The sequence below is a fragment of the Medicago sativa genome, chromosome 4, assembly GCF_051527215.1.
Source record: "Medicago sativa cultivar Bolivia chromosome 4, Bolivia_mono, whole genome shotgun sequence".
NCBI classification, from domain to species: domain Eukaryota; kingdom Viridiplantae; phylum Streptophyta; class Magnoliopsida; order Fabales; family Fabaceae; genus Medicago; species Medicago sativa.
This window is the reverse complement of record NC_140752.1, coordinates 23,900,800-23,928,043: the sequence shown is the minus strand read 5'-3', so window position 1 is coordinate 23,928,043 and position 27,244 is coordinate 23,900,800. Positions and strand designations below refer to the sequence as shown.

General features: G+C 35.4%; 1 protein-coding gene and 1 pseudogene across 1 annotated transcript; one reads left to right on the top strand and one right to left on the bottom strand.

Annotated features, from left to right (window-relative positions):
- Window positions 1–291: 291 nt before the first annotated feature.
- LOC146927139 (protein NRT1/ PTR FAMILY 7.3-like) lies at window positions 292–22,521 on the bottom strand. Its single transcript, XM_085700507.1, has 5 exons — window positions 22,384–22,521; window positions 20,440–20,569; window positions 2,750–2,967; window positions 1,976–2,532; window positions 292–1,414 (listed from the first exon to the last, which is right to left on the bottom strand). Exons 1-5 carry the CDS (start codon window positions 22,393–22,395, stop codon window positions 553–555), a joined length of 1,779 nt encoding a protein of 592 aa, XP_085556633.1. The 5' UTR covers window positions 22,396–22,521; the 3' UTR covers window positions 292–552.
- On the top strand, window positions 20,636–21,411 carry LOC146927140 (uncharacterized; annotated as a pseudogene).
- Window positions 22,522–27,244: the final 4,723 nt, after the last annotated feature.

The window sequence follows — 27,244 nt, the reverse complement described above, 5'->3', positions numbered from 1 at the left end:
TTCAATATAGATATGTTCAGATGGTATATAACACAATAAAATTAAGATACATTTATCTGGAATCTGGATTCGGCCTACATCCCTCGCCATGCATGAAACACTATTGAGATCTCAGTCATTTTTTTTTTAGAATTTCAGTACAGAAAAACTCTAATGCAAGGGCTTTTTCAGAAAAAGAGAAGTGACAAAATTTTCAATTCTTTTTACCACAGATATATTTAATCTTATTAAAAATGAATAAGAACTGATTAAAAGGTTCAATAATAAATACAAATTAAACTAAAATAGATATACCATAAGATAGACCACATAACTTCAACCATGCCAATTTTCATCCCTGCAAGTCTACAACTTTCCAGTATCAATTGGACTACAAGTTTTCAGGCTCTATACCAATATTTAATGTCTAGCATTTTTAAGAATCTGTTTCCATATAAAACTAAAAAGTATAAAAACATAGTCCAAAAAAAACCATGTGACAAATATCACTCTATTTTCTTTCCTTGCTACCTCACCTTCTGCCACCAAAGTTTTTGCTTCCATACTCTCAAATCAATTCACAACTTCCTCTTCCTTTGCCTCTTCTCTTTTCTCCAATTCTATCATCTTATATCTTCTTGCACATACAATATAAAATATCAAATTAATACCAGTTAAACATGCTGACAAGAAGAAAAACCAATCTAAATGACCATCATTTAGATTAGGTGAAACCCAACCAGGACGTCCGTGAGTCGAAGTGATTTTCATTACGACGGTCAAAATCGTGTTGGCGACATAACTACCAAGTGCCGATGAAGACATCGATAACCCCATTCCCAAGCTTTTCAATCCATCTGGTGCTTGTGCTGTAAAAAAGTTCATTTGTGCTACATATACAAATGCTTCTGCTACTCCTACAAGCACATATTGTGGTATTTGCCAAAAGATACTCAAAGAACTCGTCTCTTTTCCGTCTTTGCTAGCAAACTCGAGCCTTTTCCTTTCTACGAAACCGGCGACAATCAAGGCTAGTATTGTAATGGATAGTCCGATTCCGATTCTTTGTAGTTCGCTAGGAAGTTTCGGATCTCTTTTGATGACTTTCACGTATAATGGAACAATGAGAATGTCGAATAACATGATGAATGCTGATGTGCTAATGATGTCGAATGCTGTCATGCTAGCAGGAGGGATTTCAAACTTGTAAAATTTTCTGTTCATCGTTGAACCTTGCTCGACGAATAGAGAAAGCATTTGTATGAAGACGACGGAGGAGAAGATGGTGCATAACCAAACCGGCAATAGTCTCAAAATACATTTCACTTCTTCAACTTGTGTCACAGTGCAGAGTTTCCAAGGATTTGGATTTTCGGCTTTCTCTAGCAATTTGTTCTTCTCTTTAGTAGAAATAACAGCAGCTCTATCAAGAAACCTGTTTGTCACCAACAAAAATGAATACAATATTGAAAACGTTTTGTTGAAGTCATTTCCACATTTTATCTATCCTTTTACGGCCTGTTTGGATAAACATTATAATTAAGCGCACACAGCATAAATGCTTATCGTATAAGTGCTTATGCAGAAACTACAATAATAACAGAAGATGAAATAACGTCAAATATCTTTCATAAGTTATTCTAGAGGACTTATGGAAATAAGATGAACACAACTTATGAACATATCATAGGTTGTTTTCATAAGCCCTCCTTAACTGTCATACAAGTGCTTATGTCAGTAGATAAGCTCGAACAAACCAATAGAAATGCAGAGGATTTCGGTTTCCGCTTTTCCTTATCATTTCAGCTTTATATCTACTTTTTCACATTTACAAATAACAAAGTGTTGGTAGATGAATTTTAGTTATATGAATAGGATAATCATTGCTTAAAGTATTGAGTGAAATCTAGTCTATTTGGCCTAAGAAATCTATTTATCTAAGAAATTTAATGCAAAACAATGATAAACATTTCCAATATGCACTTAAAACACTTACCTGAGGCCATTAGTGTGGTGCATTCTCCTAACACTAGGATCACTCCCTTCTTGAACATCGTAGAGACCTTCTCCATTTGCAGGCACTTGAAATTTTATTTTCTTCATTGAAGACACAAACACTTGCGCAAACCTCGAGATAGGGTTTCGAGACGTCTTCATGTGCCGATATCTAAGAGTTCCAGTCTTAAAAATAAGAAATGAAAAACCACCGCAACCGGCACATATCCAAAATCCAAGCACCCAATTTCCTGTAGTCTCTATGTAAGCCAAAACTGTTTCAGCTACTAATGATCCTAGATTCAACGCCACATAAAAGTAGCTGAAAAATAAGGTCTTCGATTTTTCTTCTTTAGGTTCTTCCTCATCAAACTGATCCGAGCCAAATGTTGCTAAAGCAGGATCAGCAGCTCCATTTCCTAAAGCTATTAGATATATCGATATGTAAAGTATTGCAACATGAAGTGGTGAATGAGGATCACATAGAAACCCTATTTTTCCACAACCTTTAGGTTTAAGTAAAAGAAAGTGAGTTGATAAGGATAATATCACCAATCCCTACATAAAGAAAAATCAAATAGAACTTTAGGTTTAGTGAAACTATCGTAGTTTGCATGTTTTATAAACGATGAAAAATGCTAACAAGTGCCCTTAGGGCTTGCAGCATTGTTTAAGGAACCAAACGAGGCGATTTTTGCATACAAAATTATGTAATTATTACCTTAATAAAAGCTCATTCAATCATATTAAGTCATAGTAGCATTTGAATACTTACAATGTTGAACACAACTTGAAATATGATGCAGGTGAGGTATCTTCCCAAGTATGAGTCACTAATAAAAGCTCCAATTAGAGAGAAGAAATAAGTAGTTCCCATCCATCTGCTAAAAGTGTTTGCAGACTCAGCATTACTTTGTCTTAATACTAACTTCGCAAACAGAACCAAATTCACCTCAACTCCAGTAAAAGCTAATGCAACTAGTAGTTGATTCACTGTTTTGAAATAAAAATATTCATAATACATTAACATATCTCCAACAGAAGGGAAGTTTTGGAATAGAATTAGTGTTACCTCCATGTGAAAAAAAGGCTACATGGTCATGTAGAATTAAGTTTTTACAAATGCAGTGTGAACAATTAAAATTTAGCAATTTTTGCGACAACAATGTATGTGGTCAACACAGTTCAAATAGATAGTTAGTTACATTCAGTATATAGTTCATGGATGTATTGTCAAACTCATTAACTAACAATAACCGTAACTTCATTAACCAAGAATTTTGACGTGAATCGAGATTAACCATAATTTCCAGGTATTCAAATCTACATGTAGTTGAGCACCTGGATATTATGGTTTGCCTTAAGGAACTTACATTGGTGGTTGTTTTATCTTGGTTTTCGGGTGTCAAACATTGATTACGTTTGAACCTTTTAAACCGGTGATATCTTATTTTTTCTTGGGAAGGGAAAAAGTAAGCAAAACCCTTGAGAATCGAGGTCCGGGAGTTGTTTTCGCTACGGGAAGGTGTTAGGCACCCATAACGACTATAGTAACCTATAGGAACCGTCTTTAATTTCTACGCGCGCGCTTTATTTTTAAATGCTATTTGAAAATGTTATTTACACCTAAAAGTTACTAAGTGAAGAATTGGAGGGAGAAGAATGTGTTTGAATTTTTATTTTAATTGAATTGAAGGAATTTTGTTCCTTGCCTACGTACCCGATTAAGGGATCAAATCCACCGTAGTTCTCTCTCAAAAAATGTTTTTGTTTTTGTTGGTTGATTTTAAGTTTGAAAATGGATTTTGAAGAATAGAAAGAGGCCTCAAGGGCATGAGATTGGGAAATTGTGAGGTTGAATTAGTCATTTGCAAAATGTGGTCTAAGTTTGATTATTTTCATTGAAATTTGATTAAGAAAATGAAAAAGAAAATACAATGGGATTTTGGATCCCAAGGTTTATTTGGAAAATGGTTTGAGTGAAGTTGTTCACATTTGTTTGGAAAATTGATTTTTTCTAAGTATAAAGCCTAAACATTCATCTAAACATACAATCCTAGACATACATCTAAACATGCATATTCTAACTATTTCTAAGGTGATGTGTGTGCATGTGTCGGTGCTTGTGTCGGTGTACATCATTAGAGTCCATTGTCCTTTACATCATACCCTAGATACATTCTATGGCCTCTTTGCCAAGAAATTAAAAATTGCATGAAAGTAAAGTACAAAAAGTCCTAAGCATTACATTCTAAGTCTTGGTAAAACTTAAAGTGCAAGAAATTAAAGTGGAGAAAGAGATGAGATATGGAATGCTTATGATGTATGAAACATGAAACAAAAAAGTTAGTAGCACAAAATATAAAGCAAGTCAAAGCTACCATAACCAAAAGTAAGAAAATTAACATAAGAAAAACAAGCAAAAACAAATGTGAAATAGGCCTAAAAAATCATCACCAATGCAAGGCTTGAATATGACCTATAATCCTCATACTTCAAAGGGTTTCCGAAGAATTTCAATTCAATTTTCACAAAGAGGATTAAAGGAATATACACTACCAAGCATTTAAGACAAAAATTAGGCAAATTCCACATTATTTATTCACATACAAAACTTGGAGCACAAGGCATTAATGACATATTCACAAACAGCACCAATTTCATGGATTCAAAGTCACAATTTTCATAAAATTCATATAACAAGGTTCCATATCAAATACTCAAGATTAAGGGCCAAGATCATGCAAAATTTTCACAAGAAATTATCAAAAAGTAACATAAAATCACAAGAACACTCCACATATATTTTTATCAATTTTAACATGCAACAATTATCGCAAAAATACCACAAAACTATCAAGAAATATGTATGAATTTTTTTGGAATTTTTTAGAGAATTTTTAGACACAAACACATGTAAAATTTCACAATTTTCAACAAAAAATGGTAAACTTTTAACAAGAAAATACTACATATTTTTTAACCAAGATTTAACACATAAAAAACACCAAAAAAATGTCAAGAAAATGATCAAGAATACATGAAATTTTTTTAGGAATTTTATCAAAGATTTTGAAACATGCGGGGGGTGTAAATAGCCAAAAAAACATCAAGAATATGCAGGAATGGGGGGTGAATATAGCAAATCTGGAACAACCAAAAGAAGACAGATGGGCTTTTGAATAAGCCCGCAGGGTCATGGGTATGGGTGGCGGGTATGGATCATGGTTTCAAGGGTTCATGGATAGTGGATTAACTAAAGAAATAAACTATCTTTGAGAAAGAAGGCACACGTACTCCTTCTTCTTCATCCTAAGTACAGCCGTATGCCTCCCTCTCTCTCAACCTAACAGGAACCGTCCCCAGCCTTCCTTACCGGCGAGTTTGGATTTTCCGGCGTCGGCATCCAGGGAGTAAACTCGCCTCTCCACTAAAACACACTACCAATACTCATATTTCTATCCCTTTCTCAGATTTGAAACTAATTTCCATGGATTCAATTCCAAAACAACTTAAATCCAACAACCACAAACACATAGAATTTGACAAAGAAAGGAATTTGAAGGATCTTTTTACCTTTCTAGTTGCAATTTCGTCCAGGATCTTCTCACAATTCCAGTCCCCTTGCTCCGACGTGAACGTTGAAAAGAAAAAGGACGAATCCTCAATTCGCTTCCGTTCGGCTTGCTGAATTCGATCCCCTCATCCTTTGCTTTGAGCTTGCTTTCTCTTCACCGTTTGAATTGATTCCGCTATGCTTCTTCCTTTCAGTTTCGATTTTTTTTCTGTTACGAACTTGAAACTCTTGAATGCAATTCTGATATATTGAACCTTCTTGCTCGCGTGTTTCTGTTCTGGTGATTTGTTGTTTGCGTGTTGCAGCTTCGTTCTTGCTTCGATTCCGTTTCGTCACCGTTGTTGTGAATTGCGTTGTTTAAGATGGTGACGCCATTGTTATTGGTGTTTGATTCGTTTCTTCGTGAGAGAGTGAAGAAAAGAAAGAACGTGAAAATGATAAGTGTGTGAAGAAGGTTCTTTGTGATTTGAATGGTAGTGATTGCGGCGGCTTGGAGATATTGTTGATGGAGGTTTTTTGGTGAAGTTGTGGTGGTGTTGTGGTGGTTAGAGGTGGTTGAAGTGGTGGTTTAGGTTGGTTAGGGTGGAGGAAGTGGTGGTTTAGGTTGGTTAGGGTGGAGGAAAAGTTAGTTAGAGGTTGTTGAAGATGGAGGAAAAGTTAGTTAGAGGTTGTTGAAGATGAGAGAAAAATGGGAGAGAAAAATAATTAAAAAAAAATGATTTTTTGGAATTTTTGGTGTAAAAATGATTAGTTGACTGAACCTTGACCAACTTTGACCTATTTATAGGTGATGTGGAAATGCTTGGACCAATTGGAATGAGACATGTGGCACTAGACTTGTAACAAACTCTTAAGGACCAATAATATTTGGACACATGGCACTTGGACTCTAACAAACTTAAAAGGGATTAAAATGTAAATAACAAAAGTGCGCGGACTAAAATGAAAATTAAAACAAAAATTGAATTGAAAAAGTAAATTGAAAATTAACGTAAAATGAGACGATTAAAATCAACAAAGCAGATTAAAACGAATCAGAAATATTATGTGAAATGACCAAAACGCCCCTAGGGACTAAAACGACTAAAAACGACTCAAATGCAATTTTAAAATGATTTTTAACAAGGGATTAAAGCAAGAATTTATACAAGCGAATTAAAAGACTCAGAGACAATTTTTTAGAATTTAAACAGGGTTTTAACACATGAAAAGACTAAAATGCCCCTAGGGGCAAAACTGACTCAAAATGACTTCAAATGCAATTTAAAAATAGATTTTGACATAGAATGGAAATGAAGACTTATTCAAACTATTTGACAAGACTCAAACAAATTTTTAAAAGACTGAAAGAAATTTTAACACAGGAAATGACTAAAATGCCCCTAGGGGCTAAATTGACTAAAAATGACCTAACTGATATTTTTTGAAATGAATTTTGACATGAGATTGAGACAAGGAAAGACTCAAACAATTTTCCAAGATTAAAATGAGTTGAATGCAGGAAATGACTAAAATACCCTTTTATGTGAATTTTGCAAATAACATTGAAATAAAATGCAGAGAAAGATGCAATTGATCAGAGACATATCAAATGACTTATAATGCAAGAAAAGAAGAATTAAACAAGTATTTTTAGGTCCAAAATTAGGGTATAACAGCTGCCCCTATTTAAGTTTCTTTGTCCGGAGAGTCAAGAGACGAAGTCTTAGAATTGACGGGACGAAGATACTTAAATATTAACATTTGCACTGCTTTTGGACATAAAAATACGCTTTCAGATTTTCAAAAACATGAATGCCATGCAACATTTCATTTATGAATGCAAGACAATCGAACCGGAATCTACGGGCTGTGTCACACCACCAAGGGATTTATAGACATCAAGGTAGAAAGAACGGGCAACAAAATGCACTTTCAGATTTTCAAACAAACACGAATGCCATGCAACATTTTATTTATGAATGCAAGACAATCGAACCGGAATCTACGGGCTGTGTCACACCACCAAGGGATTTATAGACATCAAGGTAGAAAGAACGGGCAACAACTAGACAGGTACAAGCTGTTCTTTGGATCGAACTTGCCACTTGACCGAGAGACCCAAACAAGAGACGGGTACAAGCTGTTCTTTGGATCGAACTTGCCACTTGACCGAGGAGATACAAACAAGAAACAGGTACAAGCTGTTCTTTGGATCGAACTTGCCACTTGACCGGAAATACAAACAAGAAACAGGTACAAGCTGTTCTTTGGATCGAACTTGCCACTTGACCGAGAGATACAAACAAAAGACGGGTACAAGCTGTTCTTTGGATCGAACTTGCCACTTGACCGGAAATACAAACAAGAAACGGGTACAAGCTGTTCTTTGGATCGAACTTGCCACTTGACCGAAAACATAGACATATATGCAGGTACAAGCTGTTCTTTGGATCGAACTTGCCACTTGACCAGTAACAAGATACAAATTGAAAGTCTGGTTTAACAAGATACCAATTGAGGGTAAATTGTCATTGACTTGATTTGAAAATAGACATGACCATTTTTGTTGGCCCAAAAGTAAATTGACATTGATTTGAACTGAATTGACAGTTGAAATTGACATCAGCATTGACATTGACATTGACATTGGCATTGACATTGACATTGGATATTGACATTGACATTTGACATTGACATTGGCATTTGACATTAACATCGACATTTGACATTTGACATTGGCATTTGACATTAACATTGACATTGGCATTTGACATTAATATTGACATTGACATTGGCATTTGACATTAACATTGACATTGACATTGACATTGACATTGGCATTTGACATTAACATTGACATTGACATTGACATTGGCATTTGACATTAACATTGACATTGGCATTTGACATTAACATTGACATTGACATTGGCATTGGCATTTGACATTAACATTGACATTGACATTGAAATTGGCATTGACATTGACATTGGATTGGCATTGACATTGACATTGACATTGGCACTTGACATTGACATTGGCTTGGAAATTGAAATTGACATTGACATTGACATTACCATTGATATTGACATTGACATTTGACATTAACATTGACATTGACATTGACATTAACATTGACATTAACATTGACATTGACATTGACATTGGCATTGGCATTTGACATTAACATTGACATTGGCATTTAACATTGACATTGGCATTTGACATTAACATTGACATTGACATTGACATTGGCATTTGACATTAACATTGACATTGGCATTTGACATTAACATTGACATTGACATTGACATTTGACATTAACATTGACATTGGATTGCAATTGGAATTTGACATTGACATTGGAGTTTGACATTGGAAATTGTCATTGAAATTGGAATTGAAATTGGAATTTGACATTGACATTGGAGTTTGACATTGGAAATTGTCATTGAAATTGGAATTGAAATTGGAATTTGACATTGCTTCGAATTTGACAGCTGACATGATTGGAATTGAGATTGCTTCGAATTTGACATTTGACATGATTTGAAATTGAGATTGGAAATTGCTTCGAATTTGACAGTTTGACATCGAAATTGGAAATTGCTTCGAATTTGACAGTTTTGACATTGAATTGGATTTGGAATTGGAATTGAAATTGAAATTGAAATTGAATTTGACAGTTGGAATTTGGATTGAATTTGACAGTTGACAGTTGAAAGTTGGATATGCAACATGTATGTATGGTATAGCAAGATTATTGGATGTATGAGCACATAAAATGCTTGAAATGCATGATTGGCTGGCAGTTGGACAGAGAAGGTTTCACAGAGATGGACAAGACATTGGAAGATTGGGCACGTAGTGGCTCGTGCTGCAACATATTCACAGGGGAAAACCTCTTTGGAGAGACCGTCGTTGGGAGACGTATCCAAACCATGGCTGAGGGCAATGAAACTTGTAAAGGAGGACCCTTGGAAAGTCCTTGGATACAGGTCGCCGTTGCTAGGCGTGTCAGTGCTGGGTAAACATTGGATGTTCGCATCTGTGGTCAATGCTTTTTCAATATTTCATTCTTTCATTTTTCATTTTCAAACCCATTTTTGCCTGAACCGCCCTTTCGGGTTTTCGATTCACCGGGGAATAAGATTCTCTTCATTGCCCCATTTTTGCCTGAATTGCCTTCATAGGTTGTCAATCAGCGGGGTGCTCATTTTTGCCTAAGCCGCCCTTTCGGGTTTTCAACTTAGCGAGCTTTTTATTCTCATTTTTCATTTTTCATTTTCATTCTGTTTTTTCATTCTTGCCATTGACCACAGATCATCTCGGGGAGTAACCTGCTTGTAACATGTATTGAAATAGACATTGACATTCATTCATTCATGCATGTTTCATTGAAATGTACCCTGTTGCTCAGGTTTGCTTTCAAAATAGACAGAAAAAGATTTTTAATTTTCAAGAATGTTTGTTTCAGACATTAACATTATCAAAATAGAAAGAAAATGTTTTGTATATAGCATTGAAAGTGGAAAGAAAAATAGAGTTTCAAACAATAGAAAGGCTCAAATTGATGTAGAAGAGTGAAAGTCAGCCAAAGGCATGGCTTCACGGATTTACAAAGCTTGGAAAATGGTAATTTTATTGGTTGGTGATACATTAAACACGATGGCCGCTATATTTCATAGAAATTTTGAATTCACAAGTACAGAAGCTTCTGATGAAGACGATCATTGACGGTTGCAGATGCCCCAAGGGGTGATGGTGATTTGCCAGATATAGTTACTTGTCTTTTATTGACCTCATTTTTGCATGAACCGCCTTTTCGGGTTTTCGGCTCATCGAGGCGCTCATTCTTGCCTGAGTTGCGTACAATCTCAGCGAGCTCTTTCATATTCATTTTTTTTGTCCCTAACTTTTGCCTGGATCGCCCTTTCGGGTTTTCGATCCACCGGGAAGCGCATTTTTGCCTAGGCCGCCCTTTCGGGTTTTCGACCTACCACGCTGTTCTTTTCTTTTTAGACAAAGTATTTCTTGACTATATCGGCATTAACAGGATTTGGGAGTTCAACACCATCCATGTGTGTAAGAATCAAAGCACCACCAGAGAAAGCCTTCTTGACAACATAAGGACCTTCGTAGTTAGGTGTCCACTTGCCCCTTGGGTCGGGTTGCTGACTTATCCTTCTTTTCAATACAAGTTCGCCTTCCTTGAATTCTCGAGGTCGGACTTTCTTGTCAAAAGCATTCTTCATTCGTACTTGATACAACTGTCCATGAGTCATAGCATTCATACGTTTCTCTTCAATCAGATTCAATTGATCATACCGACTTTGACACCATTCAGCCTCAGTTAACTTTGCTTCCATGATCACTCGAAGAGATGGAATCTCCACTTCCAGGGGGAGAACTGCTTCCATGCCATATACCAGAGAGAAAGGAGTTGCCCCGGTTGAACTGCGCACTGTAGTACGGTAACCATGCAAGGCAAATGGTAGCATTTCATGCCAGTCTTTGTAAGTAGTGACCATCTTCTGAACAATTTTCTTGATGTTTTTGTTAGCGGCCTCAACTGCACCATTCATCTGAGGTCTATAAGGAGAAGAGTTGTGATGTTCAATCTTGAATTCTTCACATAAAGCTTGCATCATGCTATTGTTCAGATTGGAACCATTGTCAGTGATAATTTTGTTGGGAACACCATATCGACAGATGATGTTATTCTTGATAAACTTGACAACCACTTGCTTGGTCACATTTGCATAGGAAGCAGCTTCAACCCACTTGGTGAAGTAGTCAATTGCCACCAGAATGAAACGATGTCCATTGGAAGCCTTCAGTTCAATTCTTCCGATCATGTCAATGCCCCACATAGAGAAAGGCCATGGGGAAGATATAACATTGAGAGCATGTGGAGGCACATGAATCTTGTCAGCATAAACTTGACATTTGTGGCATCTTTTGGCATGTCTGTTGCAGTCACGTTCCATAGTTATCCAGTAATAGCCGGCTCTTAACAGTTTTCTTGACATGGCGTGACCCGAAGCATGGGTCCCAAAGGTACCGTCATGTACATCATGCATCAATTTCTCAGCTTCTTGTTAATCAACACATCTCAACAAGACCATGTCATAGTTCCTCTTGTATAGGATTTCTCCGTCCAGAAGGAATCTGCTAGCCCATCGTCTCAAAGTCTTTTTATCCCTGTTGGAAGCACCAGGTGGATATTCACGATTCTTCAAGAATTGCTTGATGTTGTAGTACCAAGGCTTTTTACCATTCACATCTCCATCAGCTTGATCCGGCATATTTTCAATGGTAAACACATGAGCGGGTCTATCAAGACGCTGCACTTTGATTACGGGCACATCATTCCAGTGATTCACACGAAACATGGAAGACAAAGTAGTGAGAGCATCAGCCATCTGGTTTTCATCCCGAGGGATGTGGTGCAATTCAACCTTTGTAAAGTATGTCAACAGACGTCTTGCATAGTCACGGTATGGGATTAGCTTCTCATGATGAGTCTCCCATTCACCCTTTATCTGATTAATAACAAGTGCAGAATCTCCATAGATGTCAAGGTGTTTAATTCTCAGATCAAGGGCTTCTTCAATGCCCAAGATGCATGCTTCATATTCAGCTATGTTGTTTGTGCAGTCAAAGGTTATTCGAGCGGTAAAAGGAATGTGGTGCCCCTGCGGAGTTACAATGATGGTCCCAATTCCTTTACCATAAACATTAACAGCACCATCAAACACCAATCCCCACTTGCTATTGGGATCTGGCCCTTCATTGATCAGTGGCTCTTCACAGTCTTTTGCTTTCAGATACATAATTTCTTCATCAGGGAAATCAAACTTAATTGGCTGGTAATCATCAAGAGGTTGACAAGCAAGATGCTCAGCAAGGATACTTCCTTTGATTGCTTTCTGAGCTTTATACACAATATCGTATTCAGACAACAACATTTGCCAACGTGCAATCTTTCCAGTAACAGCAGGCTTTTCAAAGATGTACTTGATTGGATCCATTCGGGATATCAACCAAGTTGTATGATTCACCATATAATGACGCAGGCGTTTGGCAGCCCAGGCTAAAGCACAACAAGTCTTTTCAAGCATCGCATACCGAGTCTCACAGTCGGTGAACTTCTTGCTCAGATAGTAGATAGCATGTTCTTTCTTAGCAGTCTCATCTTGTTGACCGAGAACACAACCCACTGAATCATTTAACACTGACAGATACATAATCAAGGGCCTTCCTTCCACTGGTGGGACAAGGATAGGTGGCTCTAACAGATATTCTTTAATGCTATCAAAAGCTTCCTGGCATTCATCATTCCACACAACAGGCTGATTCTTTCTGAGCAATTTGAAAATTGGTCCACAAGTGGTAGTCATGTGAGATATGAATCTTGAAATATAATTCAGACGTCCGAGGAAACCTCTGACTTGCTTCTCAGTTTGAGGGGCCGGCATCTCTCTGATGGCTCGGACTTTGTCAGGATCAACTTCAATGCCTCTTTGGCTGACAATGAAGCCTAGCAACTTTCCAGATCGTACACCGAATGTGCACTTGTTAGGATTCAACCGCAGCTTGTACTTTCTCAATCTTTCAAACATCTTTTTCAAATACACAACATGCTGCTCTTCGTCACTTGATTTCACAATCATATCATCAACATATACTTCAATCTCTTTGTGAATCATATCATGAAACAGAGTGGTCATACCCCTTTGATAGGTAGCACCAGCATTTATCAAGCCAAACGGCATTACTTTATAACAGAACGTTCCCCACGGAGTGATGAAGGACGTCTTTTCTCTATCTTCAGGAGACATTCGTATCTGATTATAACCAGAGAAACCATCCATGAAGGAGAACACTTTGGATTGAGCAGTACTGTCAACAAGGACGTCAATATGAGGCAATGGGAAATTATCTTTCGGACTGGCTTTGTTCAGATCTCTGTAATCAACACACATTCGAACTTTCCCATCTTTCTTTGGTACTGGTACAATGTTGGCAATCCACTCAGGATATTCAGCTGTCATGAGGAAACCCGCATCAATTTGCTTTTGTACTTCAGCCTTGATCTTAAGAGCCATGTCTGGACGAGACCTTCTCAATTTCTATTTGACAGGAGGACATTCAGGTCTTGTCGGTATCCGATGTTCCACAATCTTGGGATCTAGACCCGGCATATCTTCATAGGACCATGCAAAGACATCTGGATACTCATGGAGAAGCTGAGTGATCTTCTTTTTCACTTCTGGCTCGAGTGCAGCACCAATCTTGATCTCTCGCTTGTTTCCTTCAGTACCCAGGTTAATGAGTTCAATCTCTTCCTGGTGAGGCTGAATGGCTCTTCCTTCTTGTTCAAGCAGTCGCGTGATCTCATACGGTATCTCTTCATCATCATCTTCATCTTCAGCTTCATATACAGGGAATTCAAAATTTGGAGGAACCATAGGGTCACTGTGTTCAACGGGTTTATTGTGGTTCAATCTGCATAATATGATTGGGATGATTTTTAGAAAAATGTTTTCTATGCAGATTTTTGAAATTAATAAGAAAATACAAAGAGTCGTGAGAAAAACGACAACTTTTATTGATAACGGCAATGCCGAAACAAACACGCCCTTACAATGATATCACTTTCGCCTTGGGCAGAGCGAAAGGATTGTTATTTTGAAAACGAAGAAACATGAGCAACAAGACACATTACATGGAAGCATGCATGACTAAAGGAACATCAATGGCTTCCCAATTTCTCACAGTGCCTCCTGGTATAACAAATGTAGGCACGTGGCTTCTTTCAGCAGCATCTTCAGCAATAGCATTGATGAACCCAGCACTGTAGAAGGTTCCCTTTGAAACACCGGAAGTTGGAGAGAATCCAAGGCCCTCTTTACGCTTGTTTTCCAGAATCTGAATTACTTTGCCCCAGCCAGCAGCTTGCCCTGCTTGAACGGCCTTCTGGGCGTCTTTCAGTGAAGCCATAGCAGTACCAGCCCTCCGGGGTTCTGCACCCTCAACGGTCAAGCCTTGAAACGACGTCCCTTCAGCGGACCCTGCTTCAACACAAGAGAAAGATGATACTTGGCTAACCAGATATGCTTCTTCACCATGTACAGTGACAATCTTACCGTTCCTCATGAACTTGAGCTTTTGATGCAAAGTGGAAGTTACTGCTCCAGCATCGTGAATCCACGGTCTTCCGAGGAGACAACTGTAAGAAGCATTGATGTCCATGACCTGGAAAGTAATTTGAAATGTCTCAGGACCAATGGTGATTGGCAAGTCTACTTCCCCAAGAACATCTTTGCGAGATCCGTCGAAAGCCTTAACCAAGTAGCTGCTTCCCTTCAGAGAGATTCCATGATGGCTCAATTGCCTTAGTGTGGATTCAGGCATTACATTCAAAGATGATCCAGTGTCCACCGGCACGTTGGATATCATGTCAGATCTATAATGTACTGAGATATGCAGAGCCAAGTTGTGGTGTTTCCCTGCGTCGGGGAGCTCATCATCACCAAATCCCAAGTTATTGCAAGCAGTAATGTTACCCACTATTCCATCGAACTGATCCACAGAGACTTCATGATCAACATAAGCCTGTTCTAGTATCTTCATCAACACTTTCCTGTGAGCTTCTGAGCTCAAGAGAAGAGACAAGATGGATATCTTTGGTGGAGTTTGCAGCAGCTGGTCTACAATCTTATAGTCACTCTTTTTGATGAGCCTCAAAATTTCGTCCAGATTAGACTCTTCAATGGGCTGGCCCGAGGGGCTGGCATTCTCTTCCTCAAGGTTAGCCATGTTTCTTCTCTTGTGAAATCTTGTTTGATGAACTCTATCTTGCGAGCACGAGCCACTTTTCAGACTGCGGCGGACAAAACCAGGAGACAATGAGCACGGGAAGCCATTTGTGACCGATGAGTGATGCATATGATGCATGATATGCAAATGCAAAAAGACTCTTTTTTATGTCAGAAGACTTGTTCAAAGTGGTTGTGAACATCACGGAGAAACACGGTTTTATTTGAAGATCTTGAGCAAAACTAGAAGTTTAGTTGAGATGGTATCACTTGGTGTTCACATCCGTGATGTTCAAAAGATGACTTGTCTAAATCCTCCAATAAATGCATGGAAAAAAGTTTATGCATGTATGCATGAATGCATGATTATGTTCAAGTTCGGAGAAAACATGGTGGGTTGAAGTTCAAAGTCGAGGAGTCATGGGTGGACACGGTGTCCGGTGAAACTAGGGCTTTAGGATAATAGTAACCGGGTTCTAAAATAGGTTCCCAAGTTGCAACCTCTCCGACGTATATCATGGTGTCACGAGACAACACTCGCTCCATGATTATCCGTGGAAGGTCTAACTTGAGTGTAGTATCGCGTGACGACTAAAACTCGAGACAACACTCGGTTTAGCCTCTGCACTACATCCTAGAAAATGGCCATGGATGGGTTCGGTTATCTACAGTTCATAGCGTCATAGAACAATTAGAAGTAAAATGCCTAAACGCGACAACACGCGCTGACAACATCACCCCCAAAATGCCTCAGCTATGTGGGATTGATCGCATAATCCAAAACACGAGGCAACCCCCGGAATGAATTGTCGATTATATCCCTCCTAAATCCTAAGTTCACTCAGCCCGGGTGCAGGACTTTTGATATTCTCACCCCACACGTTTGCAAGAATTTAAACATTTATTCACATAGGAAAGCAAGTAAAAGAAGCAAGTAAAAACGAAAGCGCAAGCGTGGAAATAAAGACTAGGCGTAACTCTCGAATCTCCCCAGTGAAGTCGCCAGCTGTTTTATCTTGGTTTTCGGGTGTCAAACATTGATTACGTTTGAACCTTTTAAACCGGTGATATCTTATTTTTTCTTGGGAAGGGAAAAAGTAAGCAAAACCCTTGAGAATCGAGGTCCGGGAGTTGTTTTCGCTACGGGAAGGTGTTAGGCACCCATAACGACTATAGTAACCTATAGGAACCGTCTTTAATTTCTACGCGCGCGCTTTATTTTTAAATGCTATTTGAAAATGTTATTTACACCTAAAAGTTACTAAGTGAAGAATTGGAGGGAGAAGAATGTGTTTGAATTTTTATTTTAATTGAATTGAAGGAATTTTGTTCCTTGCCTACGTACCCGATTAAGGGATCAAATCCACCGTAGTTCTCTCTCAAAAAATGTTTTTGTTTTTGTTGGTTGATTTTAAGTTTGAAAATGGATTTTGAAGAATAGAAAGAGGCCTCAAGGGCATGAGATTGGGAAATTGTGAGGTTGAATTAGTCATTTGCAAAATGTGGTCTAAGTTTGATTATTTTCATTGAAATTTGATTAAGAAAATGAAAAAGAAAATACAATGGGATTTTGGATCCCAAGGTTTATTTGGAAAATGGTTTGAGTGAAGTTGTTCACATTTGTTTGGAAAATTGATTTTTTCTAAGTATAAAGCCTAAACATTCATCTAAACATACAATCCTAGACATACATCTAAACATGCATATTCTAACTATTTCTAAGGTGATGTGTGTGCATGTGTCGGTGCTTGTGTCGGTGTACATCATTAGAGTCCATTGTCCTTTACATCATACCCTAGATACATTCTATGGCCTCTTTGCCAAGAAATTAAAAATTGCATGAAAGTAAAGTACAAAAAGTCCTAAGCATTACATTCTAAGTCTTGGTAAAACTTAAAGTGCAAGAAATTAAAGTGGAGAAAGAGATGAGATATGGAATGCTTATGATGTATGAAACATGAAACAAAAAAGTTAGTAGCACAAAATATAAAGCAAGTCAAAGCTACCATAACCAAAAGTAAGAAAATTAACATAAGAAAAACAAGCAAAAACAAATGTGAAATAGGCCTAAAAAATCATCACCAATGCAAGGCTTGAATATGACCTATAATCCTCATACTTCAAAGGGTTTCCGAAGAATTTCAATTCAATTTTCACAAAGAGGATTAAAGGAATATACACTACCAAGCATTTAAGACAAAAATTAGGCAAATTCCACATTATTTATTCACATACAAAACTTGGAGCACAAGGCATTAATGACATATTCACAAACAGCACCAATTTCATGGATTCAAAGTCACAATTTTCATAAAATTCATATAACAAGGTTCCATATCAAATACTCAAGATTAAGGGCCAAGATCATGCAAAATTTTCACAAGAAATTATCAAAAAGTAACATAAAATCACAAGAACACTCCACATATATTTTTATCAATTTTAACATGCAACAATTATCGCAAAAATACCACAAAACTATCAAGAAATATGTATGAATTTTTTTGGAATTTTTTAGAGAATTTTTAGACACAAACACATGTAAAATTTCACAATTTTCAACAAAAAATGGTAAACTTTTAACAAGAAAATACTACATATTTTTTAACCAAGATTTAACACATAAAAAACACCAAAAAAATGTCAAGAAAATGATCAAGAATACATGAAATTTTTTTAGGAATTTTATCAAAGATTTTGAAACATGCGGGGGGTGTAAATAGCCAAAAAAACATCAAGAATATGCAGGAATGGGGGGTGAATATAGCAAATCTGGAACAACCAAAAGAAGACAGATGGGCTTTTGAATAAGCCCGCAGGGTCATGGGTATGGGTGGCGGGTATGGATCATGGTTTCAAGGGTTCATGGATAGTGGATTAACTAAAGAAATAAACTATCTTTGAGAAAGAAGGCACACGTACTCCTTCTTCTTCATCCTAAGTACAGCCGTATGCCTCCCTCTCTCTCAACCTAACAGGAACCGTCCCCAGCCTTCCTTACCGGCGAGTTTGGATTTTCCGGCGTCGGCATCCAGGGAGTAAACTCGCCTCTCCACTAAAACACACTACCAATACTCATATTTCTATCCCTTTCTCAGATTTGAAACTAATTTCCATGGATTCAATTCCAAAACAACTTAAATCCAACAACCACAAACACATAGAATTTGACAAAGAAAGGAATTTGAAGGATCTTTTTACCTTTCTAGTTGCAATTTCGTCCAGGATCTTCTCACAATTCCAGTCCCCTTGCTCCGACGTGAACGTTGAAAAGAAAAAGGACGAATCCTCAATTCGCTTCCGTTCGGCTTGCTGAATTCGATCCCCTCATCCTTTGCTTTGAGCTTGCTTTCTCTTCACCGTTTGAATTGATTCCGCTATGCTTCTTCCTTTCAGTTTCGATTTTTTTTCTGTTACGAACTTGAAACTCTTGAATGCAATTCTGATATATTGAACCTTCTTGCTCGCGTGTTTCTGTTCTGGTGATTTGTTGTTTGCGTGTTGCAGCTTCGTTCTTGCTTCGATTCCGTTTCGTCACCGTTGTTGTGAATTGCGTTGTTTAAGATGGTGACGCCATTGTTATTGGTGTTTGATTCGTTTCTTCGTGAGAGAGTGAAGAAAAGAAAGAACGTGAAAATGATAAGTGTGTGAAGAAGGTTCTTTGTGATTTGAATGGTAGTGATTGCGGCGGCTTGGAGATATTGTTGATGGAGGTTTTTTGGTGAAGTTGTGGTGGTGTTGTGGTGGTTAGAGGTGGTTGAAGTGGTGGTTTAGGTTGGTTAGGGTGGAGGAAGTGGTGGTTTAGGTTGGTTAGGGTGGAGGAAAAGTTAGTTAGAGGTTGTTGAAGATGGAGGAAAAGTTAGTTAGAGGTTGTTGAAGATGAGAGAAAAATGGGAGAGAAAAATAATTAAAAAAAAATGATTTTTTGGAATTTTTGGTGTAAAAATGATTAGTTGACTGAACCTTGACCAACTTTGACCTATTTATAGGTGATGTGGAAATGCTTGGACCAATTGGAATGAGACATGTGGCACTAGACTTGTAACAAACTCTTAAGGACCAATAGTATTTGGACACATGGCACTTGGACTCTAACAAACTTAAAAGGGATTAAAATGTAAATAACAAAAGTGCGCGGACTAAAATGAAAATTAAAACAAAAATTGAATTGAAAAAGTAAATTGAAAATTAACGTAAAATGAGACGATTAAAATCAACAAAGCAGATTAAAACGAATCAGAAATATTATGTGAAATGACCAAAACGCCCCTAGGGACTAAAACGACTAAAAACGACTCAAATGCAATTTTAAAATGATTTTTAACAAGGGATTAAAGCAAGAATTTATACAAGCGAATTAAAAGACTCAGAGACAATTTTTTAGAATTTAAACAGGGTTTTAACACATGAAAAGACTAAAATGCCCCTAGGGGCAAAACTGACTCAAAATGACTTCAAATGCAATTTAAAAATAGATTTTGACATAGAATGGAAATGAAGACTTATTCAAACTATTTGACAAGACTCAAACAAATTTTTAAAAGACTGAAAGAAATTTTAACACAGGAAATGACTAAAATGCCCCTAGGGGCTAAATTGACTAAAAATGACCTAACTGATATTTTTTGAAATGAATTTTGACATGAGATTGAGACAAGGAAAGACTCAAACAATTTTCCAAGATTAAAATGAGTTGAATGCAGGAAATGACTAAAATACCCTTTTATGTGAATTTTGCAAATAACATTGAAATAAAATGCAGAGAAAGATGCAATTGATCAGAGACATATCAAATGACTTATAATGCAAGAAAAGAAGAATTAAACAAGTATTTTTAGGTCCAAAATTAGGGTATAACAGTGGTTAATGAGTTTTAACACTTGGTGAATCCACTAACCATCTTATATGAACTGCGTTAACCACTTTAAAAGTTTATCGCGGAAGTTGTCCAACTTTGATTGTACAAAAATATTTGTGTACAAAAAAAAGTCTCCAATGATTATCTTGTTTATACCGATGAAATATAGATACTATTTCCAACCTAACAACGACATGAAATGTGATTCCAGAAGTATGTGGATACCTAACAGCAATGAGGCACTCTTCCATCCACCTGTTCTAGCTTTTATAGCTGGTTTTCCATAATAATCAATTGATCCATCTCTTGTGCAAGGATTGATACTCTCCTCCTCGTGTTTATCAAGTTCAAACACCTATTCAAATTAAAAATCAATTAATGAAATGAATTATTATAAACAAGTGCAAGAGTAATCATTTTTTTGTTATTTTGTCACTAATTTTATTTTTTCTAGTAGTGGTAGGACAAAGAAACTCTCAAATCAGTTTCTCAAATCATGCAGCATGTTGACAGAGAAGTCGAAGGATAATTTTTGTGTTCGCTTTACCAGCAAAAATTATGCAGCACGGGAGGTTCAATTCAAAGGCTTGTGACGCAATGTTGATGGCAGCGTGGCATAGAAAGGACACTCAGATTATAACTTGGATTCTAGCTTCGATTGACCCTCAAGTGATGAATAAACTGCATTCCTTTTCTACTGCTAAGAAAATGCGGGACTATCTGAAACATGTTTATAATCAGCACAATGCCGCTAAACTGTTTCAGTTGGTGCTCAACAACGCAAATTACCTTCAAGGGAATCTTTCGATTCAAGACTATTATTTTGAGCATTCAACCATTTTACAGTTAGATGTTTCTCACTCGCCCGTGCTGCTGTTAAACAAGTGTATGAGGTCAGCAAGCGAGATCAATTTCTTATGAAATTCGACACAAAATTTGAAGTAGTGTGTTCAGCTATGCTGAAATGGACTCCACTTCCTACTTTACACGTGTGTCTTGGCGAACCTCTTTGCGTGGAGGAACGCCTACTGACTCACGGACCATGTCATGTTGTTACAACCGCATTAATTTGAGGCGATGTTGGTCAATGATATTATTTCCTTTTATGTGGCGCATAGAATCCACCGAATAATTGTATATATTTAGAATTCGTATTTGATAGTATCTCCAAATCGAAAGTTAGAGACCAATCTTTCAAGCTATGCAGATTCATTTAATGATCTAATATCTTCTAACAAATGTTACTCCATACGCATCAATTAAAAATTAAATCATGGCCTCCTTTTCTGTTTTTGGTCGAATGGAAGTTCCGCCTATATGTTTACACCGTGGACCAACGTGCCAATTTATTTCTTATATAAATCAAAGTTAAGAATTGAACTTTAGACCAAATGGTTAAGGGACTCAAGTTTCCATCACTTGCATCACGCTATGTTGGTTATAATGAGTTAGTTTGAATAGCCGTGTTGGATAGTTCATAAAAGTCAAAGTGGAGGAATATTAACCTTCTACCCGACCAAACGAAAATAGGTCAAGCATAGACATTTGTACAATTTGTTAATCTCGCACAACGTGATAAATTAAAGTTTGAATATCAACTAAATAGTGTGTTCATATTTAATATTTGTCGGTGTCTCGAATAAAATGACCCCACCACAATATTTTTAAACCAAATTTATTCATATTTTGTGAACTGTTCAAAACCTCTCCTCGTCTCTACCTCATTCTCCTGTCTTGAAACACAACATTGTATGCAATGTATCTAGCAAATTCATTCACTATGCTCTATATTAAAAAAAAAAAAAAAATACTCCCCTCTTCTTAATTATATAAGCAAAAATGTCAAAGAAAGTTTTATGCATTTGCTCCATCAACTTTCTTTAACTCATTTTTTTTACTTATAATTAGGAATGGTGAGAGTGAAATAACTAAGAGCCAAAATCGAATTATATATGAGAAACCAAGATTAAGCAAAATGAATATACAGTATAACATGATTCAACATTTTGTGAAAAGGAATTTAACATTTTTTTTGACAATATTATTCAACATTAACAACAGAAAATAAGATTAACACTCTATACACCAAACTTGAAGAGAGACAAAAACAAATATTAATTTAAAAAAACGGAATAGGAAAAAAAAATGAGGACATATAGATTTTCTCACCTTACGGGCCATCCTCTGATTTGTAATTTGTATGTATCCTTTTTTTATTTCTCAAACCTCTTGAATGTCCTTCTTAAAGCAATATCACACTACAACATATATGAGAGCACTATACAAGTTAAAGTAAAATAAAAAGAGTGAAAATATTTTTCAAGATTCAGTCAAAAAATGAGTTTTGAAAATGATAACTTCTTCACCTTTTAATTCAATGAGTCAACGATAGGTGTCTCCAATAGAATGTTGTGCATGAGTATCCACTTTCTATGTCCTCCAAGTGCCTTACAAAATTTATAACAATGGTTTTAGGGCTAGACAACTCAAAGTCTTCGGTACCTTTCTTGTAACTGTCTGTAAGCATTTATGTCTAAGTAACTGTTTCATTCAACTCTATTCAGATACATAGACATAGAAAAAACAAATAATACTATATGATAAATAATTTATTTCGTCAAAAAGAATTTGTATTTATAGATTCTAATATTAAATTATATATGTAGACTTAAATTATACTCCCTCTATTCCTTTTTAATTGTCACATTTTAACTTTTTACACAAACCAAAACACTAAATGTATTTCACTACTTTTGATACAATAACTTATGTTTTGCCTATAATATCCTTAATCATATTTCATATATTTCTCTCTCTCCAATAAATTACTAAGGGCATAATAGAAAAAACAACATTTAATGTTACATTGAACTTTGAAAGTGACAGTTAATTAGAAACAAAAAAATTCTGTAAAAGTGACAGTTATAAAGGAACGGAGGGAGTAATATTTAAAAGTTTGAGTTATGCTACAGTTGTTTTTTTATATGAAGAAAGTTATATTCTCATCCCATAAAAGATGCTCGAATTATATTTTGCTCTTTTAAAAATTATAATTCATTAAAATATTGTTCATAAAATGTTACCCCCGATATCTAGTGCAAACAATTGATATATATGTATAAGTGTTGTAAATCACGAGGTATCGAGTTCGATTTTTACTCGTAAAATAGCAATGAAATGCTAAATTTATAATATATTAATATAATTTTTTTTAAAGGGACATTATTGTTTTTTGAAGAAGACTGTATGTAAAGGCATCGACAATTATCCTTTTAACTTCTTGTAAAAAAATATATTACTTCATTTGTGAATAGTATATTCAATGTATCTAATGGTTATCAAATTATTTTTCAAAGTAAATGCATGCTTTGGCTGAAAAAAGAAATTATCTATTAATGTTTATTTATTAATGAGAAATTTGATATGCAGTTTTTACTATGTTTTTACCAAATAATTACTTCTAGAAGACTTTATTTTAATCAAATTTAATTTGTTTACTAATACATGGTTCAATTACTTATTATAATTTACATTAAAGATAAGAATGATAGTCATTTCTTTCCAAAATATTTTTTTTTCTTTTCATTTTCTTTATATTTAGATTTTTTTTTGTCTTTAACTCACTGATTTTCACAGAAAACAAGTCTTAATAATTTGAAGTTCAATTGAAAATAAAATAAAATCTAATTAAATTTTGTACAAGCCGAAGAATGAACTAGTATACTCCTAAATGTTTAGACATTAAGGCTTATAACCACTTGGTTATGAAGATTCTTAAGTCTTAATTTTTATAAAAAAAAATGAAAAAATTCTTTAAAATTATTCATCAACAAACATGAAAGAAAAACAAGAAACTGTATGTTTTTTAAGAAAAATAAAGTATTGCTTTTTCAATTAAAAAAAATACTTATTTTATACTTTGAAATTGCAATTCTTGTTGTTTACAGGTGATACATTTTTCATCTCTCACACACACACACACACTAACATTAATATCAAAACTATATTCTACATTTTTATAATAGTATACTATTTTTTTTTTTAAAAGAAGATTTTATATGATTGTAGAATGATCCATTGTTCAAGTAGAGAAATGTTTCTTTCAAAAAGAATATGCACGTAAGACATGTCTTTAACAATGCTTGCATCTAATTTATGTGATGAATTTAACTGTAAATGTTCCTTTATTATTCACACTAAAACCATGAGGATAATGAGGATGCTATGATAATCACACTAAAACAATGTTTACAATTAACCATTTTTGAACAAGATGTTCACAATCGAGATAATGTTCCACAAACAAATTATAAATACTCAGTTACAAGACTTTACCATTCTCAAATCAAACCTAACACTTACCAAATATATTATTACAAATTGAAATATAACTACAACAAAAATTGATGACTTAATTGATAAAAGGATTCCAAATATATCAAGTGATCAAACGACTTATAGAAAATCAATGTTTTTAAAATACAAACAAGTTATTGAAGCATTTAATCACCTAACACATGTTCAATTCCAACATATCTCAATTCATCAATTTGCAAGGAAATAAATGTGAAAAGTAAAAGATAAGGGTAGAGAAAATATCAATGTATAGTGGTTCCCCCAATTATCTTCATTGTGGGGTACGTCCACTCATCGCTGAAAAGTTCCACAACCTTCCATTATGTTGAATGTTTGCGCACAAGCGTTGCAAGGTTTGATTACAAGTTATTAACGAAGTTTGTGACTCTTTAGTCCTAAAGATCACTAAGACCCTAAACTACTTGTAGCAATAACACATTCAACTTGATCCGAGCTCGAAATCCACAAACTTCACCTCAATTCTTAAAGTCTTCTATCACAAAAGATCCTTCGGAAATCTCCGTCAAGATCCCTTCTTCAGCTTGGAGTCCTTTGATTTCCCTCGAGATTGATGAATTAGAAAATTCCCAAGCTTGTAGAGTAGAAAATAAAGTTTCTTGTGTCTTTTGGAACTTTGAGCACCTCAAATTCGTTGAAAGATTCAACCCATTACACAACCTATAATTGTCCCTCTAGATCTAGATCCAAATTCTCACAAAGAACTATAAAGAAAGTGTTTTCTTAGTTTTTTGGAGAAGGATAGTAGAGCGAAAAGTAACGAATGAATTCAGTAAAATGGGTCAAATGAGGTTTTGTTGTATTTACACATTGGAGTGGATAATGTAAAAATTTGCTGAATTTTAAAAAAATGCATGGTTTGAATCGATCCAATTATAGGTTGAATCCATTCAAATAAGTAGATATGAATCTGAATAGTATATGAAGATTGAATCGATTCTATGATCCTTCTGTGCAAGGGTGAGTCGATTCAAAATGAATCCAAACTTCATGTTTTATGTGAATCAATTCAGACAGTCATTATGACTTTTGAATCGATTCAAATATACAAAAATGAATCCAAAAGTCTCAGCCCCGTGTGTATCGATTCAGATAGTCAGTTATGACTCTTGAATAGATTCAAGTACACAGAAACTGTTTTAAAAAGACTTGAAAAGACACGTAACACCCACAAACCAACCAAAGAGCATTTTTAACAAGATACAAAAGATTTTATGCATGAAAATAGTTTTAGTGCAAGATGAGAAGGTGTTCTAAACTTAGACGGAAAAATTACACATAATCCAAAACTATCCTAGTGCAAAAAACATAACTCAAAATTCTAGAATAAAGAAAATGAAACTACAATCATAACACTAGAGACACCCGCATACGAGTCAACTGTCTCATTGAAAAGTGTTAGAATCACTTAGCCATAACATTGGTCATAGTGGATGATGATGACACCAGAGACACACATTACATACATGATTAGAGTGTATTTGTTGTCTTTGGTAGCATCACTAAGAAAGTTGAAGTGAATTTTCTTTTTGTTTTGAAAAAGTCAAATGAAATATATTAACCAAACAAACAAAGATATGCAAAAGGAATGTGTAAGGCTAGGAAAAGAAGTTGAAGTGGGATGTTTGAAACTTTAATTTCAAAATAGAGTATACTTTAGATATATGAGTGTAATTGGATATACTAGCTCTAAAATATGATTAGGTGTAGTCAGAGTTGTATTTAGTCATCACCTCAAAATCATCCGATCAAAATTGAACGATTTAAATGTTAAGATGGTTTTTATTTTTATTTAATATAATATTTAAGATTGAAACCTGAACCGTTCGATCAAGATCAGACAACCTCACCCTCACCATGTACATGATTGCACCATAATTCTCTTACATTGAAACTCGATCTGATATATTAGGTGTGTTACTAAAACTTTACACACGTGCCTTTGATTTGCTAAACAGTAAGTCCTAGACAGAACAACACAATACAAAACAATACATCACAAGGTAAAATAACACATGACAAACTTTGATGATATTGAATAATTTTTATCTTATACTTCATCCGTTTCAAAATACATGTCCAAGTCAACCACGTCAGACATGCCAATGCACAATTTTGACCGTTAATGTCTTTAATTATCTAAAGTAAAAAATTATAAAAATTTAATATTTTGAAAATATTTGTCAAGACAAATCAAACAACATCTTACATGCTAATATTTGTATTTATACATTAGTTAAAAAATATGGTCAAAGTAAGTCAAGTGAATAATGCACATTGCAAAAATTGGACATGTATTTTGAAACGGAGGGAGTACCATTTTTGATAGACAAAGACTATTTTAATATTTTTGACAACGTATACATGAGGCAAAAAGTTATACCATGGTTAAGTGAGAGACAATAATTCCAATGTGTTGAATATAAACTTGATCAAAATTCGAACTCTATTTTATTTTTTTTTTTAAGTAAATTTTAATAAAATATTATTTTATTCTCTATTTTTTAGTCATTATTATAAAATTCATTTTTTGTTATATATGATAAAGATCCATTTGTCCAATTCCTTTATTTAAAAATAAAATAAAATCATTTTTTTTGTCAAAAAAAAAAATCATTTTTGTCCAACCTTTTCTCATCTAGTGACTTTTTCCAGT